The 18,004-nt window shown below is 39.0% G+C and overlaps 1 protein-coding gene and 1 long non-coding RNA gene across 8 annotated transcripts in view; one reads left to right on the top strand and one right to left on the bottom strand.

The window, feature by feature from the left end:
- Nucleotides 1-17,176, top strand: part of LOC131592594 (uncharacterized) — a 31,147-nt gene extending 13,971 nt beyond the window's left edge. Inside the window, exons 3-6 of one of the 7 annotated variants that reach the window (XR_009280674.1) lie at nt 1,444-1,629; nt 4,029-4,100; nt 4,379-4,483; nt 16,390-17,176. This is a non-coding gene — a long non-coding RNA (uncharacterized LOC131592594). Of the gene's footprint in view, nt 1-1,443; nt 1,630-1,787; nt 2,192-2,254; nt 4,101-4,273; nt 4,357-4,378; nt 4,484-16,389 lie in introns of those variants that run through there. The other 6 variants (XR_009280672.1, XR_009280673.1, XR_009280677.1 and 3 more) reach the window with 6 other exon arrangements.
- Nucleotides 1-18,004, bottom strand: part of LOC131592584 (guanylyl cyclase C-like) — a 44,278-nt gene that overhangs the window by 11,627 nt on the left and 14,647 nt on the right. The window contains exons 10-18 of the mRNA XM_058864180.1: nt 17,817-17,928; nt 14,418-14,499; nt 12,022-12,127; nt 11,430-11,492; nt 10,796-10,867; nt 9,749-9,853; nt 8,502-8,588; nt 4,363-4,495; nt 2,439-2,576 (exon numbers count right to left, since the gene is read on the bottom strand). Coding sequence (XP_058720163.1) covers nt 2,439-2,576; nt 4,363-4,495; nt 8,502-8,588; nt 9,749-9,853; nt 10,796-10,867; nt 11,430-11,492; nt 12,022-12,127; nt 14,418-14,499; nt 17,817-17,928 — 898 coding nt within the window. The remainder of the gene's footprint in view (nt 1-2,438; nt 2,577-4,362; nt 4,496-8,501; nt 8,589-9,748; nt 9,854-10,795; nt 10,868-11,429; nt 11,493-12,021; nt 12,128-14,417; nt 14,500-17,816; nt 17,929-18,004) is intronic.

The following is an 18,004-nucleotide window of genomic DNA, read 5'->3' as shown; positions in this document are numbered from 1 at the left end:
ATGGTTCACTGTCCTGCTCATCTTGGCTAATAAATGAATCAGGCATTTAAATGAGGAGCCACTTCAGCAACATGTAATAAAACTAATTCCTTTCTGTTACATGAAATTTGATGAACTAATGAACACCTTTTACTCAACTTGCATCATCGAAAGTCAAGAATAATACCAGAAGCCATTAGACCAGCAATATGTATCTTAGACATCTAATAATGCTTTTATGGAAAAAAGTTTTGTGGAGAAAAAAAATCTCCTCACTGGATGGGAAATGTAAAATTTCAGCAGAAATTTACAAAGCAGATTATTTTTTGAAATTACAGCAGACCCAGATTTACCAAACAGATTTCAAGCCCAGTAAATTTATTGTTGTCTTACCTCACATGCTAATATGTAACCATCTCCAGCAACATCACTTAGGTGCTGTTAGGTACCTAGCTTAGGTGCTACAAATTCTTTAAATTGCATGGATTAACCTCAGACTGTTTGAAAGGGACAGTCTTTCCGAAAGGACAGAATATAGTGTTAAGATACAGGTCAAAGATAAAACAAGGAACCAGGTTCTGACTATGACAGGCAGGGTCAAACACGGAGCAGTGAGGTTGCCACCACATCTCAGAAAAGCCAAGAAGCACTATGTCTGAAGTTAACTTAATAACCATTAACACAAAACAGAAAGACTGCAATTGCTCAACAAGCTGTTAAAAGAATGTACTTTGCTATGGATTTGCTTTACAATTAAAATGAGCAAGGTAGGGCATTGCACTTTCCTTTATCCATGTTGGCAATATTTGTAAAATTCTTGCATTCATAAGGATTGCGCCTGCCTTTTCTGAAGAAATAGGAATAGAAAGACTTTATTTTTTCTATCTTTTATTAAGCAGGGAATCCTGAACAGTTTGGTCTAAGGGGAAGAGCCATTTCTAATCTCATTTAGATCTACCTTTATATTACAGAGTTGGTGATGTCAAAAACAGTGTTTCCCCAAATACGAACACAGATTTGTGATAATGTAGGATGATGACTATGAAATTATTCTCAAATGTGACTCAGTAAAAGAGCTATTAGGCTGTCGAGCTGCTGCTCTAGATGTTTTAACAAATGTGAGGCAGATCTAAGAGAATGACTCAGAGGTAAAGGCAATGTCTAAATTTGTTGTTAGTAACTGTTGTTAGTCACTAGGAAAATCCTAAACCCACATGTTTCTCTGTGAGTTCTAGTACATAATAATTGGGGTTGGGATTGACTGGGCTGGATAGGAGTGAACAGTGTCCCGATTTTAGCTAGGGTAGTTAATTTCTTCTCAGAAACTGTTAGCATGTTGTGTTTTGAATTTGGAATAAGAACGGTGTTGATAACACACTGTTGATTTGGTATTTTGCTAAGATGTGTTTATCCTAAATCAAGGATTTTTTTTTTTTTTTTTTTTTTTTTTTTAATTTATCTCAGGTCCTCTGCCACTGAGGGGATACACAAAAGAAACTGGGAGAGAGCATAGCTGGGACAGGTGACCCAGACTGACCAAAGTGATATTCCACACCAAAGAACATCATGCCTGGCATATAAACTGGGGGAAGTTGCCTGGAAGGGAGGATTATCTGTGTTCAGGAAGGGGAGTCTGGTATTGGTCAGCAGGTACTGAGCACTTTCTTTATTCATCACTTGTTTTTCCCTTTTTACTACCATTATTACTACAATTTATCATTAATATTGTATTTTACTTTATTTTCAATTGTTTAACTGTTCCTATCTCAACCTATGTTTTACTTTGATTCTCCTCCTCATTCTACCAGGGAGAAGGATGGTAGTGAGGGGGAGTTGAGCAAGCGGCTGCATGGTGCTTAATTCCCAGCTGGTCTTAAAACCACAACAGTCACTCAAAAACAATGTCACAAAATGCACAATACGGGGTTTAATAGATGCACTACAGGAGGAGATGATTTTTCTGACAGAAGTTAAATTGCTAAAGTTAATTATAACCAGCTTGAATGAAGTCTGAATTGCCAGTTTTAAATGCCAACTGTTCTTGTGTCACACAGCTGAGTTTTTGTTGTTCTGTGTCGACAATGCTGATTTATGCTGCCTAAAATAAATGGCATATTACTTGTTGTTTACAAGTTAAAATAGAAAAACATTTGAGGCCTTTAAATGTTACAGTAAGTTTGGACAGCATTGTCTAATGTTAACTTCTGTAATGCTCTGCTCTAGTTGAAAAGGGAAGAGAAAGGGCAAGAAAACTCAATACAAACTTTATTTACAGAAGAAGTAGGGATGCTTGCCCCCACATTGAGATTCTTCAAACAGGCTCTTCATTCACCACTCAGAGAAAGGAGCAGCTGTTCAAGCAGTTATCAGAGACAGTGCCTTTCACAAAACATGGAGAATAGGCCAGTTACAGCTACAACCATCCCAGAAGGCTGCAATAGAGAAGTCTGTGGAATTACCTCTGTTGTCCCGGCAGTGTCCAGTGTAGAACGTCTCTCTGCGTAGGATGATTTCTTGGGCAATGATCCCATAGCTGTATACATCACCCTTCTGAGATACATCAGCATGCCGCAGATGTTCAGGAGCTGTCCACAGGTCTGAAGATCCAGATGGCAATGTGGGACAATGTAAAGAGGAGAAAAATAATTGCAAAAAGGGTGATCCTTCTCACACCATCCACTGGCTATAATGACATTTCCTTTTACTCTTTTCATATCCAATCCAGAGCCCACTAGTATTGTAGTTCCTAGTTTAGCATTTGTCTTGAGAAGCTGACATCAATACAGGTTAGATAAACCTCTGATGTAGTTTTCAATTTTCTGGGATTTGCTGACCCTGCTACTTTCCACCATAGATGCAGACTCCTAGTCATTCAAAAAAGTTATGTTTATTGGCAATGAACTTGCTTTTCTTAGCTATGTTTCACAGACTTCTTAGAAATAGCCTCCGTATCTAGATAAGACCGAGGAATGCCAGTGCTATAATAAAAAAAAACCCTGAGCCATAAATTATTCAGCTAGGAGATGCAAGGAGTTTTTTGTACACAATGTCTGATAAGAAGACTGCAATATTTCCCAATGGCCTTGATATCATGAGGCTATTGAAATAATTCTCAAGTGCTTTTGAGCCTGACATAGTATTACCTGCTCATAACTACTTGATTTCTACAGAAATTATTAATCTGTATTTCTAGTGCAATGGGCACCATTGTATCTCAGAACCAGAATGCTGCCATGGTACAACAGCTGTGACATGCTGATGACATACCATAACAGTGACCTGAACACAGTGACCCTGAAGACAGTGTTATGATATTAGGCTGTAACATCCAGCCACAATCAATCTGTTGATCTCTTGTGAAACAGTGAGTTTTCTTCAAGGACATAGACTGAGTAGCCAGAGATTTTGAGGCTGCTTACAAGCAATAAAAAAAGATTATTACAATGTAATAATAATAATACAAAATTAAATTTAAAAATTGCAAAATATTAAAATTGTAAAATGAAGAATGAATAGAACATTTATGTTCAGTGCACTTTTCTTAGGCATTTTTTATATTCTTATTGCTACTCTTGAGTATGTTTGTGTCTGAATGTAAAAAGTTTCTCCAAATCAGTTGCAACCAGTTTGTTTTCAAGTCATATGCTGCAGTTACAGCACAGCGCTGTCCTTATTATACTCCAAGCTCTACTCTACAGATTAATATGACATAATTTCAGGTGGACTCATCTTTTCACTCCAGATCAAGTAAGAAGGAAAAGCTGAGTAGAAAGGAGTGTTCTATTTTACAGAAATATTCTATGAATTTGAGGTGAATAGAAAATGTGAAGAAAAGCTATTAATATTATTCCAATCTGGTTGAGCATATATTACTAAATTCCAAACTAAGGCATAAGAAACAGAGTTATCATCACGTATCAATACAGATTTCTTCAAGGATTATCAGAGTCATGCGTGTTAATGTTAATGATATCACAGAGCACTGTGGTAACACATGTATCTAATCAATTACAAGATTTATGGTAAATAAATTCTTCACACAATTTCAGTACTACTGCTGAAAAGGGCTGTTTGCATGAAGGACTTGGATACTGAAAATGTTTCTTACATCTCAATCCCAGGTGAAATCTGTTTTCTAAACTAGAAGTTAAATATTCATCTTTCCTTCCTTCTCACGCTGCCTAATTTCTTTCACTACCTGCTAGTAATTCTTTCATTGTACTATTTAAGTTAAAACAATATAATGGTTGCTATAATATGAAGCAAAGTTACATTGTTTTGTTCTGTATATAAGATGTAATTAGACCCTACTGGTCTATGAAGATAAGAAAATTTCACTGTGTTGGAAACCGTGAAGGAGAGTCCAGTTGGGCATTTTTTTACCTTTCCTTGGAGGCAGAATTGAATTACAGCCAAAATCAGTGATCTTTACTACCATGCGATTGTCTACTACACAGTTTGTGGATTTGAGTCGACCATGGACTTCAGTTTTGCTTGAGTGCAGGTAAGACATCCCCTGTGGTTGAGAATAAAAGAGAAAGAAAGCACAACACGTGAGACACTCAGATGTTACCAGACTCAACAAGAATGCAAATATTAGCATAATATCTGCGCACGTAATTAGATGGACTTCATCTGCAATGGATATGCATAAATCACAGTTCCCTTTCATATTATTATTTTACAAAGGAGACTTTCCAAGGTCATAGGAACAGTCAATGTTGAGAAATGAGGAAGTGGGTCTTGCCATAGGAGGCCATCCTTCCTCTTAATTAACAACAGTCTGACATAGCATCCTGGTTTTAGCAATATCAGAACATAAGTAATAAGGGAAATGTATTTCCTCCCACAAAAGTTTACAATTTCACTTGCAATAAATGTTTTTGGGTAAATTTAATATAGATTTCTTGGAATGTCACACAAAGAAGTGTTTCCAACTACACGTTTATCCAACAGACACAAGAGGTGTGAAAGGAATTGATACTTATGTCTGTATCTTCTTTGAAGATCACTATACACCAGAGACTTTATTTGAAACATTGCAGCAGATCCTCTAACTGCAAAGCAGAGCGCTCCAGAACAGTCAATGCAGAGAGTGTCAGATGATGCACTAGGGTTTAGATCAGACAGAGAATCAGACTAGACAGTCATAAAGGTCTCTGCTGACCTGACTGTTTATGGTTTTCTCTGTACAAGTCAATACATACCAGCTATCCATGAGCTAAACTTGAAGCTAGCATGAGGCCTGGACAATGCAGTTTCATCTCTATTTCCTGAGATTCAGACTCCTGACTCACAACACACACAGGCATACAGAGGAGTGCAGCTTGCCCCTTTTTACTCATTGCCTCTGAAATTATCTGATTTAGTCCAATAGACTCAAATACAGTGCAATACATGAGAAGGGGATGGCACGGAGGCACAGCAGGAAAGAACATGATTAAGTGGGTGTCAGCTGAAGAAGGGAATAGATATGCTAATTTGTACCTCTTGCTATTATTTATTCTGTTTCATCTCACTCTTCTGAACTACTTCAACTCACACCTATTTATAACCTACTGTTGGTTGTTTTCCTTCCTATGGTCCTCTTTTCTTCGTGCTCAGTATATGAAGTGCAATCTATATCTGGTGGAAGCTAGAACATGCATGTCATATCTGTTTAGCTTCTTTGAATGATTTTCCACTTAGACTCCTACATGTAAAGCTCATCCTTTTGTATAATTGGTAGACAGAATCTCATCAGGCCCTTGTGGTCATGAATATACTCTATGACATGCTGGGTTTTCTTTCCAAATACTGGGCTACCCATAACTGAGAATGGATCAGCAAATGCTACAAAAGATCACTGAGATATGAGCTGAGTTTGGGCAGAGCAGATGTATGTCTGAGACCCAAACAGCCTGCAAAAGATGCAATCTCTGGAGAATGTTGTTGGACTGGTTATCCTGGACCTATTTAGACCATGCCAAATTTACAGAGTTATCTGCACACTATACCCAAGGAACACATTTCTTGATTGCTTTTTGCATGCAGCCCTGATGATTCTACCCAGGATGTTTTGCCTGCTTTAGGCTCTATTTCCTCCAGCAGCACCTTCTTCCAGCTCCTGCTTTCATTAGCCACAAAATATTCCCATTACTGCAGCAGAATTCCCAATTAGTATCAGCATCAAATGACAGACAAAGGTAATTTAGATTTCCTTACCCAAAGGCTTTCTTGTTAACAATTTCTGGAGGCAAAGGTCTTATAGATGTAACTGATAAAATTTTCTCTTTCCTCCCCACTATTCTGTGCACCTACCTGAAAACACAGAACCTATTAAAAACCCACAATGTGATTTTCAAAATTCATCATGACTTTCAATACAATAGTTCCAAGTATTTGTGCATTCTTGTAACCTTTGCTCTGAAGCTCTGAAGCTTTAGTTCTAACTGACAAATCTTTTCCTGGCACAATGCAAGAATATTACAATCCCTTGCACAATATCCTGCAGCAGCCACTTATTTAATAGAGTTGGAATGACAGTGTATGCACTAATAACTACAAGGCTTGATTACTGCAATTCCCTCTCAGCAGACCTTTCATCAGAGATCTTTGGTCACATGGCCAAATCCATGTAGCTACAAGGTGGTCCCATCAATCCTAGAGGCAGCTATGATAGCAAAAAGGCAAGAAAAGGCAGAGGAAGGGGAGGAAGTAGAGTAGATTTCAGGCTTCCTCTTTGGCTTTTCAATAGTCTCTATTGACCTAGAGACCGCTCCAAGAATAGTCATCATTTGGCTGTTTGCACCAGGGAATACAAGTGACCCAATCTCTGTTCAGAGACACATGCAGCAAGCATAGTATGAGGACTGTTTGGGCCATGGTAAAAGCAGAGTGTACAAAAGTGATGGTGTGGAGAGGGAGAAGTATCTCAAAAGGAAGGCAAAGGAACTGCTGCACCAGGTCATAGGTATTTTAACAGCCTGGAGAGCTGCGTCTGGACTTGAAAAGGATAGATAATGAGATGAGAGGAACTGGAATTGAGAGGCCATGAAATGGCTTATTTAAAAACAGAAGTCATTCAAGTAAATATAGATATGGTGCTTGGAGGTTTAGAAGATAAGGTTTGGAAAAAGCAATACAAAGATTTCATGGAAACGTGTAGGTCCCAGAAGCTTCACCAAAGTATCAAGTCAAGGAGTAGGAGAGGTTGGCAGATCACCCAAATGACAGTAACTTTCCTGTTGTTCCTAGGTTTCATGAAGTTTTCATGAAGAGTTTGTGAACCATCCCTACTAACACAACTAATAGTGCTCAGGAGCCATTCCACGTAACAGATGCTGTGTGCTGATCCATACTCAGATACCTGTCCCTTGTACCAATGGTACAGCAAATGACTGGCTGTGAAGTCTCAATTCATTCAGAGGGACTGGGATTTCTTTTTCCTCATAAAAGGAGATAGTACTAATCCTTATTTTCTAAGGAAACATTTGAAGGTGAACTGCAAAGAGTTAAAAAATACCCTGGGTTTTGATATGTTTTAAGGAGGAAGGGAAACTCCTCTGCTGCTATTTAAAATGAAACTTTACCTGAATGTTAGCTGAACTTGAAAGTCATTAACAAGGCCAACAAACTGTGACAATTTGGATTTAAGGGGGCTTTAATAAAGCACAAGATTTTCAATATCTCTTTAGAACAGACACAGTGGAGTCATTCATCATGGAGAACAAATCCAAACTGGTGCATATAAGGAAAACAGGAAGACCATCCAACTGCAAACCAGATAGGAAGAGCAGCTGAGCACTAGCAAAAAGACAGAAGGGATTCTCTACATTATCTGTAGAGGTATAATGAATTATTACACCAATGAATTACAAAGGGTCCTTACCTATTAGCTAAACAGTTACAAGTCTCTAATGTAGAACAGAATTTCCTTTACTGTGCATATTGATTTTTCCTACCACAAGGACCTAAAAATCAAAGGTCTGTTGAAAGCTACTGAAAACCAGCCTTTGTTTCTGTACAAGATTAACTTTTTTCCTCTCAAACTGCTTGAAATGGATAGCTGTAGTGAGAAACTAGAGTTTCTCATTCTAGTGAGAAAATCAGGAAGGTATATAAACTGTTTAGAAAAAGTTGATCCCATCTCTGGATATATATTAGAATAATTCTATGATTTGAAAAAATATAGTTTTTCTCTGTATGCTTTACCTGAGGCCACAAAGAGCCTGTGCTTTTGCAGAGCTTGTGACTGCACTGGTCAGCAGATTGTAGCCCTGTGGTCTTTGAGCCACATTTCTTTGGGGTATACTTCATTTGTTTATTTATAAATAGTCCAAATCCAGTTCTGGCCCCTATCTCCTCCTTCAGTCTGAAAGCCACTGGCTTCTCCTGCCTCGGATACCTGTCCCCAGAGGAGAAAAGACTGGGAGGGCATACAGCTCTAGGAAAGAAGAACACCTTGAGAGCTACACTCTTCAGAGAATCAGTTTTGTGAGACAGGACAGGTTGATTTACATTGCAGTCAGCAGTCCACTTACCTTGGCAATATCATACATGACTGAGATTTTAAATTCCCAGTCCATGAACGTGCCATCAGGGTAGGATATTTTATCATTTAAAACATCCTGTCAAGAGAAGAAAAGTTTTTCAGGGAAAAAGCAGACGATGAGATATGGGTATACAAATTTCAACCAGCAACTTTGTTCTTTATAGAGAGTACATGCACTAGACCTGAAGCTGACTCAAAAAATAGGGAATATTAAATATATATTAAGTTTACACAGAGCTAGAAAAGTAGGGACTACAGAAAAGAGGGGTTTCTGCAATTAGAAATAGGTTTTGAATTTGGTCCTCAAAACAAGTCTTTAATAACACAAAGTAGCTCATAGTTAAACAAATGGTCAAGTTCTGCAAGAAGAAGGGAGAGGATTTTCCATGGTCGGTGCTCAAAGTCCATTTCCTACCAATTTACTCCTAGCTTTACAAGTTCAAAATAAACTGTTGCTTTATCTTTGCCTGACAATCATTTACAGTTCTTTCAGCCATGATGACATCCCTTGACAAAAGTAAACTTCTATGAGTATGCCAGTTTACCAGAAAATAATTTAGAGAGAGAACAATTATTTTGCTGCCTTGCTGTGAGTTTGTTCCAGAGACCACTGCTACTGATGACAGTCTTTGTATGACCACAGAAGCATAGACAATATATGCCCTCAGAAGAGCTGATGATTATCACTTCATGATTGGCACTGAAATAATATTGGTAGTAATAAACCATAAGTCTTTCCATACTTTTGCCAGCATCAATTTACCATTTCTTTTTATAAACAAAAATGAAGGGTTGTTTGCCCTTATAATGCAGAACTTGACATTTTTCTCCCTTACTAATATGGAATATATTCTTTTTTGTGTCCTTGCATACTCTGTGGTACACAAGCACATCAGCAGAGACAAGAGCTACAGCTTGGAAAATGAAGAATAAGTTCTATCCTGTATGTTTCCTAGGAGACACAATACAAATACTGGCTGTTACTGTGGCCTGGGCCTGTACTTTTCCCTGGCTCCACCCCACCTCACCCTCTTGCTGTTGAGAACCATCAAAGCGAGAGCAGCACCTGGGGAGGGATGGAGAGAACCAAGCAAGGGAGAGGAAACTTAGAAACCTGCCACCACTTGCTCAGTCCATGGCTGCTGCATGAGGGTCAAAGACACAGAGATGGGGATTTCTTTTTTACTTTGAAATTTGATAATTTGGGGGTAGAAGGAGACCTTTAAAATTCTTTACCCGCAGAGAACCTCTTTCACAGTATTCAATCACCCCAAAGATCATGGTGTCTATCTTCACAGTGCCATAGAACTTGGTCAGGTTGTAATAATCAATCTGTAGGAGCTAGAGCAGAGACATTTAATCTGTTTTCAAAAACAATCATTTTTAGTACAGAAACATAGAACTATGGATATTTGTGTGACATAGCTTTTTATCTCAAGGCCTGGTAAGATGTATGAGTTTCCCTTAAATCAGAGTGTACTAAAGCACTGAGTGAAATACTTGAAGACATTTGTCATTCCAGAGCCTTCCGGATTAGGGAGATAAGAGTGGTTGCTGTTGGATACTGCAAGTTAATTCCAGAGCCCACTATAGTATCTATTACTGCCTCTCTATCAAACCTCCCAGCTGACCAGAATAGCCATTATGAGTGACAGAATGTTGTGAATCAGTCAGTAAATGAGCAAGTAATAAAAATTTAATGATGCTGCACGATATTATGGAGTTTGTCCATTTAAACAGACAACTGTAGTTTACTTTGAGGTATTTTTAGAGTTTATTGAATTCACAATATAGCAGTGTTGTGTAAAAGGAAAACCATTCAAAAAAAGATGCAGTACCGCAGCCAAATTATTCTCCCATGTTGAGTCTGTATGCAGAAGTCAGCAGAGAGTAATTTATATTTAAATAGCTCCAATTGGCATTCAATAATAAGATTTAACTACAACATTCCGCTACTGATGAATTAGTATGATATGAGCTAAAAGAGTGCAGTGCCTTTTAGCATCAGCTATAAAAATTGATTTAGTAAGGCCATATGACAGCACATGAATTGCTTCATTCATCCTCAGCTTGACTGGCACACAATCCAGACTCTGAAGTGGTGATGAGATCACATAACAAAGATAAAGTTCATCAAGCAATATCCTTTGAGGAATTCATTACCTGTCCACCTCACAAACATGAACAAGCATATGGCTGTTGGAGTTGACAATGGAAAGCAATTACTTCACTCATAGATTCCATCCCACCCTGCTGTGTCCAGTTCCTATGTGCAACAGTTACCTTGTTCAGTTCTATTTTTTGCTTCTCTGAGAAATTACCGTCACTGTTTTTGAGATCCTTTAGGATCACCACCTGAAGGAAAAATAACAGTGGGGGAAAAAAAAATCATAGGTTTAGTACAGCAGCAATTCACCTTTCTTTTCCAAGAAATGTCCATAGAAAGAAATTCTTTAGAAGCACCTACCTACTGCTTCACTGTTGGAGTTTCAGTTAATCAGCTAATAAGTACTGGAACTATATTTTCTTCAAAGAATTTAACTCTATCAGTTGTGCACATTTTAAATTAACAAGAATATACTTCAATCAGGCAGACAGCTCTACTGAATGCACAAGAATTGCCATGTAAATAGCTTGTCCTCCATTAACCTATTCACCTCTTCAGTACCAAAATGTATCAGACTTTTGGTTCCTGTGTTTATGCTTCTGTGCTCCTGGGCTAGGGGTTCATAGAGTCTAATATTTATCCTTCTGTCAGTAAAAAAAAATACAAAGCAGCTGATAGGGAACAAATTAATTACTCCTTTCATAAGAACAAACCATTTTGCAAGGTCAGGGGAGGTGGAATGACCTCCTCCCAAAAGGTGCCCTCCTAAAGGAAGGGAGGAAGGAAGCATGGACACTGCAGTCAGGTTACCTTCTTGTCATATTTGCCCTGGCGCAGTCTCTGGGTGGTGTCACGTCTCTTATCTTCATCAATCTGTGAACAAAGAAGAATAATTAACTTGCAATTACCACCTACTCCCCACTTGACAGGTCCAGAGAGATTAGTAATGTCTGTGTGTGCCACACAGAGAAGCATAACCCTTTCTCTCTAGGGAGGGTCACTACATGCCACAGAAGGTGTGGAACATCCATGCCACTCCCAGGCCCTCCACCTGCTGTTTTCATGCTCTTTCATGGCATTACACAGGCATAACAAAGCACTGGGAAATCATTTGTAACAGAGACTGGAAGTCAATACCCAACCCATTCAGCCATCACAAAATGAGCTTTACTGATGGGAATAGGTATATTCTATTAGGGAACAATAGATTGGGAATAATCTCAATTCTTCAATACAGGACATATAGGTTAAAAAAAGAAAAAAAAAAAAAAGAAAAAGTTAACAAGTCCTAGTCCTAGCACAGCCTTAGAGTGTTGTAGTCAGAACATGTCAAAACCTCAGCATTGATTGTCTTTAGGAGACAGAATCCAAGACCCAGCTTTGGGCACTGTGCTTCTCTTACCTTCAAACTAACATGACTCGTCTCACTGGTCTCCAGAGGCAAGATTTCCTCAGGTGGTATATGGGACCATTTCTTCCACCGGCGCTCATTATCTCTCCTGTACTTCCTGAAGAATAAGAGAAGTCTTTCAGAATTTCCTCCCAGTGAACCGAAACCCTCAACAGGAGATTAGGACAAGGAAGCATCTAGTGTCAGGATGATACAAGGATGGTGTGGCAGGCTGATGAGACTTGAGCACAAGCCCTGTGGCTCTCCTCCAGTTTTTCAGTTTGAGGATACTCTTTAGTTCTCCTAGCTTTGGGAAAGCCTAAGTGCTCATTCATTCTATAGCAGAACAGAACAGAGTTAGCAGAAAAACTGCTGGGCAATTGCCAGAGTCTCAGGGGTGGTCAGAAGAATTTAAAGCATAAAGGGCCATCTGGATTTTATACAGTTTTCTCCTCCATGTTATTAAATGTACTTGGAAGAGAGGTCCCACAAACAAATGCAAGCCAATGGAAGTCCTGCCATCAACAGTGGATAGTAAGAACTGCTGTGAATACAATGCCAGGAGAGGAGGTGTTGAGTGATGAGGTGCCTTTTTGTGGGTATTCCTTTGTATTCTGCACATTTTATAAACATGAGGGAAGAGTCATTGGAAATGGGAGAAAGAAACTGCTGTCTCCCCTGCAAAACTTCAGAGCAAGCACTGTCTTAGAGAAAAGCTACAAGACAGCTAGGGCTCATCAAATTATCTCCTTACTTGTGCAAGTCCTTCCTCTACTAAAAAACCCCACAGGACTGAATGGAGCGTTTGCAGGAAAATCCTAACATACTGATGACTGCTGGCAAATGCTCCAAATGGCAGAACCCATACTATTGACCAATAACAAAATATACCCTTGTTCATTACATTTTTAGCATATATTTGCACAAGAAAAGGAAGACCAACAATTGTAGTAAGAGCCATTTTTCTCTGTTCCAGCTTGTAAGTTGTGTCTGTGTGTCACTAGGATGCACTGTAGTTCAAACTAGTATCAGCTGGTGATTATGAACATATCAAACTGAATGAAAATCTGCTAGGTTGACTATTTAGTTATATGTTTTTCTGGACTTGGAATTTTTACTTTGCAGTCAGAACTCCACAGGTTGTGGAATAGTTCAAGTGTGCTAGAAACTTAGGAGATAAAGATTGAATAATGAGGCATTTTGTTGATTTTCACAATAATTTCTCTTCTTTGCTTGTTAGGGGACAATCTTTGGTAGTAATTATATTTGAGAAGTTTGCTATTATTTTGATACTAAAAGTGCAAGTTTTATTCTAAAAGTTCTTAGAAATCTATATTTCATGTTTGGGAATATCACAATGATATGTATACAATAATAATCCAATCATCTAAAGAGAATCTTTAGATTTTATGCATCTGCAAATATGGAAAGGTATAGAATCTTTTACAAGTCCATACTTTTGTTTATCACTTTTTGTAGGCATTGCAAACTTTACTGTCTCTTTATATGTTAGTGCTTAGATGTGACAATGATTAGCTTCTACATGTCTTGAGTACAATTGGATGTGTAAGAGTTGTGTATCTTTATCTCTGATTTTTCCCTTCTTTTAGTTAGGAAGGCAGATTGGCCTACTCAAAATAAAAGAGCCTGAGTAGCTTCTGTTTCTAATAAACTTTTCTTAAGATCTGTTCTTCTTGCTTTTTCTTAAGTTCTTTGATACATAACAAAGACATAGACTGAAAACAGATGCACAGGTAAGATAATTTTTTTAAAGACTAAAGAAAATCCTATAGTTTGGAACTGTGGTGGGATTTCTTCCATCAAAAGAAGGCATCAGTGATTTCTATTTCTGCTTTTTCCATAATGATAAAGCTGGACTTAAACACTGCATGAAATTCCAAGTTGTTAGAAAAAATTTTATGCAGGGTGTTGGACTGAGCTGAAGGAATGGATCCATGCAATGAAAACACCAAAACCTCATGGTGTTTTGACTCCTACAGTGTCTCAAGAGAAATACCACCTTCTAGATTGAATTTTTATGTCACCAATACATTACAGAAATATAAGTGAATCCCAGGAAAGATGGGTAGTAAAGTGGAAAAATTCTGAAGATTGGTCTGAGACTTGTATTTCTCTGTATGTAGAGAATTTGTATGTAGAATCAGAGCTTCTTAGCAGAATTTAGAACACTGAGCCTTGCTGTATCTTCTTCCTTGATTATTAACCTGTTATAACACCACCATGGATGTAAGCACTGTTTGGCATATATCAAAGAGTTCACACAAGGGCCAACCACATAGGTATGTAAGGTAAGCTAATGAATGGCTCTTCAAGGAGAGATCAAAGGCATTGTCCTAGTGGGAAAACTGTTCAAGGACAAACAAACAGAAAGCCAATGGGATTTGTACCTTAGAATCAGCAAAGAGATGATCAGAACCAGAATCACAATTCCCGTGAGTGTAAAGACAGCAATAGTCAAGACATGTGGCCCTGCAAAAAAGAAAAAATGAAAGATAAACAACTTCATGGAGGGTACTGAAAAACAATATTGTATTTAAGAAATTACCCTCACACACACATGCAAACCACAGCAGCTGACCAAGGATACTTTTTGATCATATCCAAATTGAGAGGCTTTGGTAAAGACCAGCACTGCCTTGGGATGACATTTCCTATTTCAATGTGGGATGGAGCATGACCCAGAGCAGTGCAGTCTTACATCCCCACCTGAGGCATGGGCAGTCTGTAGGGATACCCAGGCAATGGTGCTACTGCATGGACTGTACTCTTCAGTAGGAAATTAATATGCTATAGAGGGAAATGAATCTGGTGGCAGCATAAAGCCAGTAAAGTGTCCTTGGAAGCTGCCAGGAGCCAAGCAGTTTGAAAATCATGTTGTTCGGGCATCTGAGGACTTAGACACAAAAACCACAAAGCACACAAGAGCTTTAATCCTGAGCAGGCAGACAGGATGAACAAGGCTGGGAACTGACTAAGGTTTTAATGTTGATTGTCTTACTGTGGAAAAGCAAACTGAAGCCTCTCTCATGTCTGTTCTTGGGACTCAGGGGTACTGGGAAGGAAAGTTGGCCACCACCAACTTCCTTTGAAGAATAACAGGCCATTATCACAGCGCTTCAGCTGGTGGTCACATGTCTAGAATGTACCTACTTTACTGAGCAAGTGTCTCAGGCAAAAAAGGCAGAGGAGAATCCAGTTTTGCTGATTGCCATGTTGATTAAGGCCAGTAAAAAAGCTGAATTATTCAGCCTTACTGAGGCTAATATACTTCTGTCTGTGACCAGAAACAGACATGAAGGCACACAGTAAAAATGATCAAGTGTCAAAATTAGTAAATAAATAAAAATAAAATTTATACACACTAGCTACCTTCAGAAGCAAGTAGCAATTGAGGAGGGAATTTCAACATACCAATTTTTGTGCCTGGATCTGACATAGGATTAAGTTTATCAGCTCCTCTAGATTTTGGACCCAGATTTCTGCTTTGATTTTTCTTCTTCTGGGTATCACATCTCCCCACCTTCTTTCAGTATGTTCATCAGCCTAAGGGCCTCATGGTAATTTAGCATTAGTCTGATGCTCTCTGATGAAAACCACCAGTACTATCATTTTCCTCCACCAGTTAAATCACCACTACAAAATGAGAGATAAATAACAATGGGAAAATACATTTTGCATGAAAATTGTCTGAAACTTCAAGTTTGTGAATTGTAGCATGAAGTTTCAATAAACAGGTTATAGTTTCAGATGGAAGTGCTGTGGGACCATAATTTCCCTTTCCTGAGGTTCTGATACCACCTTCTGGCTCTTAGTCTTACAACAGGCAGAGGGAGAGTGCATTACCTATTAACTGGTCCTCTGGAACCATAAACGTTTGTTGTATTGGAGAATGATCTTATCCATGTTTAGAATGAGGGTTAAAACTTCCTGAATACGGGGAAAATATGGATGAAGCCCCGTTTTCTTCACGGAATACTATGAGGAAGGTAGGCAACAGAACTGGGTCAGCTGTTCTCAGTTACAGCTTAGGAAGGAGCAAGGCTCTGGTGGTCTGCACTGTCCACCTACCTGAATGAAAAGATATTCCAGATTGGAAAGTTTTGACTGGCTATAGCAAGGCACAGTGATTACTTAAACTTTGACTTTTTGGGGGGGATATATTTATTTAGAGTCATATAGAAGGAAGTTGTTTTTTAAAAAAAAAAAAGCGAAAACAAAATAATCAAGTGCATTTGGGAGGCAGTTTAGATAAGTATGGCTTGGCCACAGTGTCAGGCTTCAGTTAAGCACTAGATGTTAAGCTACTGACATTTGTACATGCTGGCTTTCTGCAATTCTCTTTTTTTCCCCCTTGTACAGCAGCTTCAAACAAGGACATACCAAGGGGAATATTTGAAAGATGTTTCAGATCCACTGACAACATGGCATGTTATGGGGCCCAAGGGATGGATGAGAATGGGACTGGAGCAACATCAAGAAGACAGGAGCCAGAAAGCACAGAGCTCATGGAGCTGGTAGGGAGACCCTGTGGCTGATGTGTGCACAGACAGCAGTCATGGTCATAATAAGAGAAACCAGAGATTTGACCAGGGATAAGAAATCAAAGCTCCACTGAAATCCCTCTACTCTTAGTGGGAGTAGAAAAATTTTCTGGAGTCTTATCAAAGCTGCTGCCTCTTCCTGGTATCTCCCATGAGTCCCTTACAATGAACCACTATTCTCTTATGAAGGATAAGGCCTAATTTGAGGGCATCTGATTTACTTTACTAAGGAATAAAAATGTTTAAACCCATTTTACCACCTTACTGTGAATGGACTCTCAGCTAGCAGAAGGTGTTTGTCTCTCCAGTTATGATTTGCCTACTCCCTAATGGAGGCAAGCAGTACAGTAAATTATTGGGAAGGCTTTAGCAGAGACTTTTAACAGCACCATCACTGGATTTTCACTGGTGAAATGACTCAGGTGAACACTAACCCACTGTGCACTAATCCTTGTGATTACTGCCACTGCAATAATTTTTATTCTGCATATCATACCCTGAAGCATATGCCCTTCCATTGTCAATTACCATGTGGCAGCAGTCTTAAAGGGGGAAACAATCTCAAGCTGATCAGATTGACAAGGCTGTACTCTCCTACGCTGAAAAACAAGGGAATTCATCCATTCTATCTAGGAGTCACCAAAAACTCAAAAGGTGGTAATTTCTGAGATTTTAGATTTAAAGTTGGGATGTAAATAGAGCCATAACCTAGTTTCCCATGGTCTTTCTTCAGTCAGCTCTTCTCAGAGCCCCCTGAATCTGCACAGTGATGTGTCCTCTCCCCAGCTCCTTGCAAGAAGGATAAAGGGGCAAGCAGGTACATGCTTCATGCTCCATCAGATGCTCCATCAGATAACAGAAATACAGAGTCAGATAACTCATCATAACCTTAATTCTGCTGCCTTTCCCGAACAGTCTTCCAAGCGGTTCACATCACTACCACCTTATAGTGAAGATTATTTGTTTGGGGGTGACTTTCTGTGAAATACCCCATGGTATTTCCCATAATCACTGGTACAGGATCAAGTTTGCAAGAGACTTAGTAGTCTCTTACTAAACAGAAATAAACAGAAATAAAGGTTTTGAACTGGACTGGAGGCAGAGAATGTGGGGGGATGAGGCAGGAGAAAGAAAGATGCTATTCTGCACCCAGCTGAAAGCATGCTGGATCATATAGCAGGTAGATCTCAGGACTGTGTGACTCGTCTTCAAAGAGGTAGGTGGTAAGTTTAATGGGTGTCTCACCAGTGTCTGGAGTATCACTGGGCAGCCTGTGGTTCTTCCAGATAAAATCAGGACTGTTAGTCGCCTCGTATGTCTCATTGCTTTGAGTGTTGAAATACAGAAGAGGTTTGAACTACAGTATGGAAGAGGGAAGAAATGCAGTCAGCAACTGTGTTCTCCCTCTTTTGTCCCTTGCTTCAGACTACCCT

The sequence above is a fragment of the Poecile atricapillus genome, chromosome Z (assembly GCF_030490865.1).
Source record: "Poecile atricapillus isolate bPoeAtr1 chromosome Z, bPoeAtr1.hap1, whole genome shotgun sequence".
NCBI lineage: Eukaryota > Metazoa > Chordata > Aves > Passeriformes > Paridae > Poecile > Poecile atricapillus.
The sequence above is the reverse complement of the archived record's forward strand: the minus strand, read 5'-3'. Positions and strand labels throughout refer to the sequence as shown.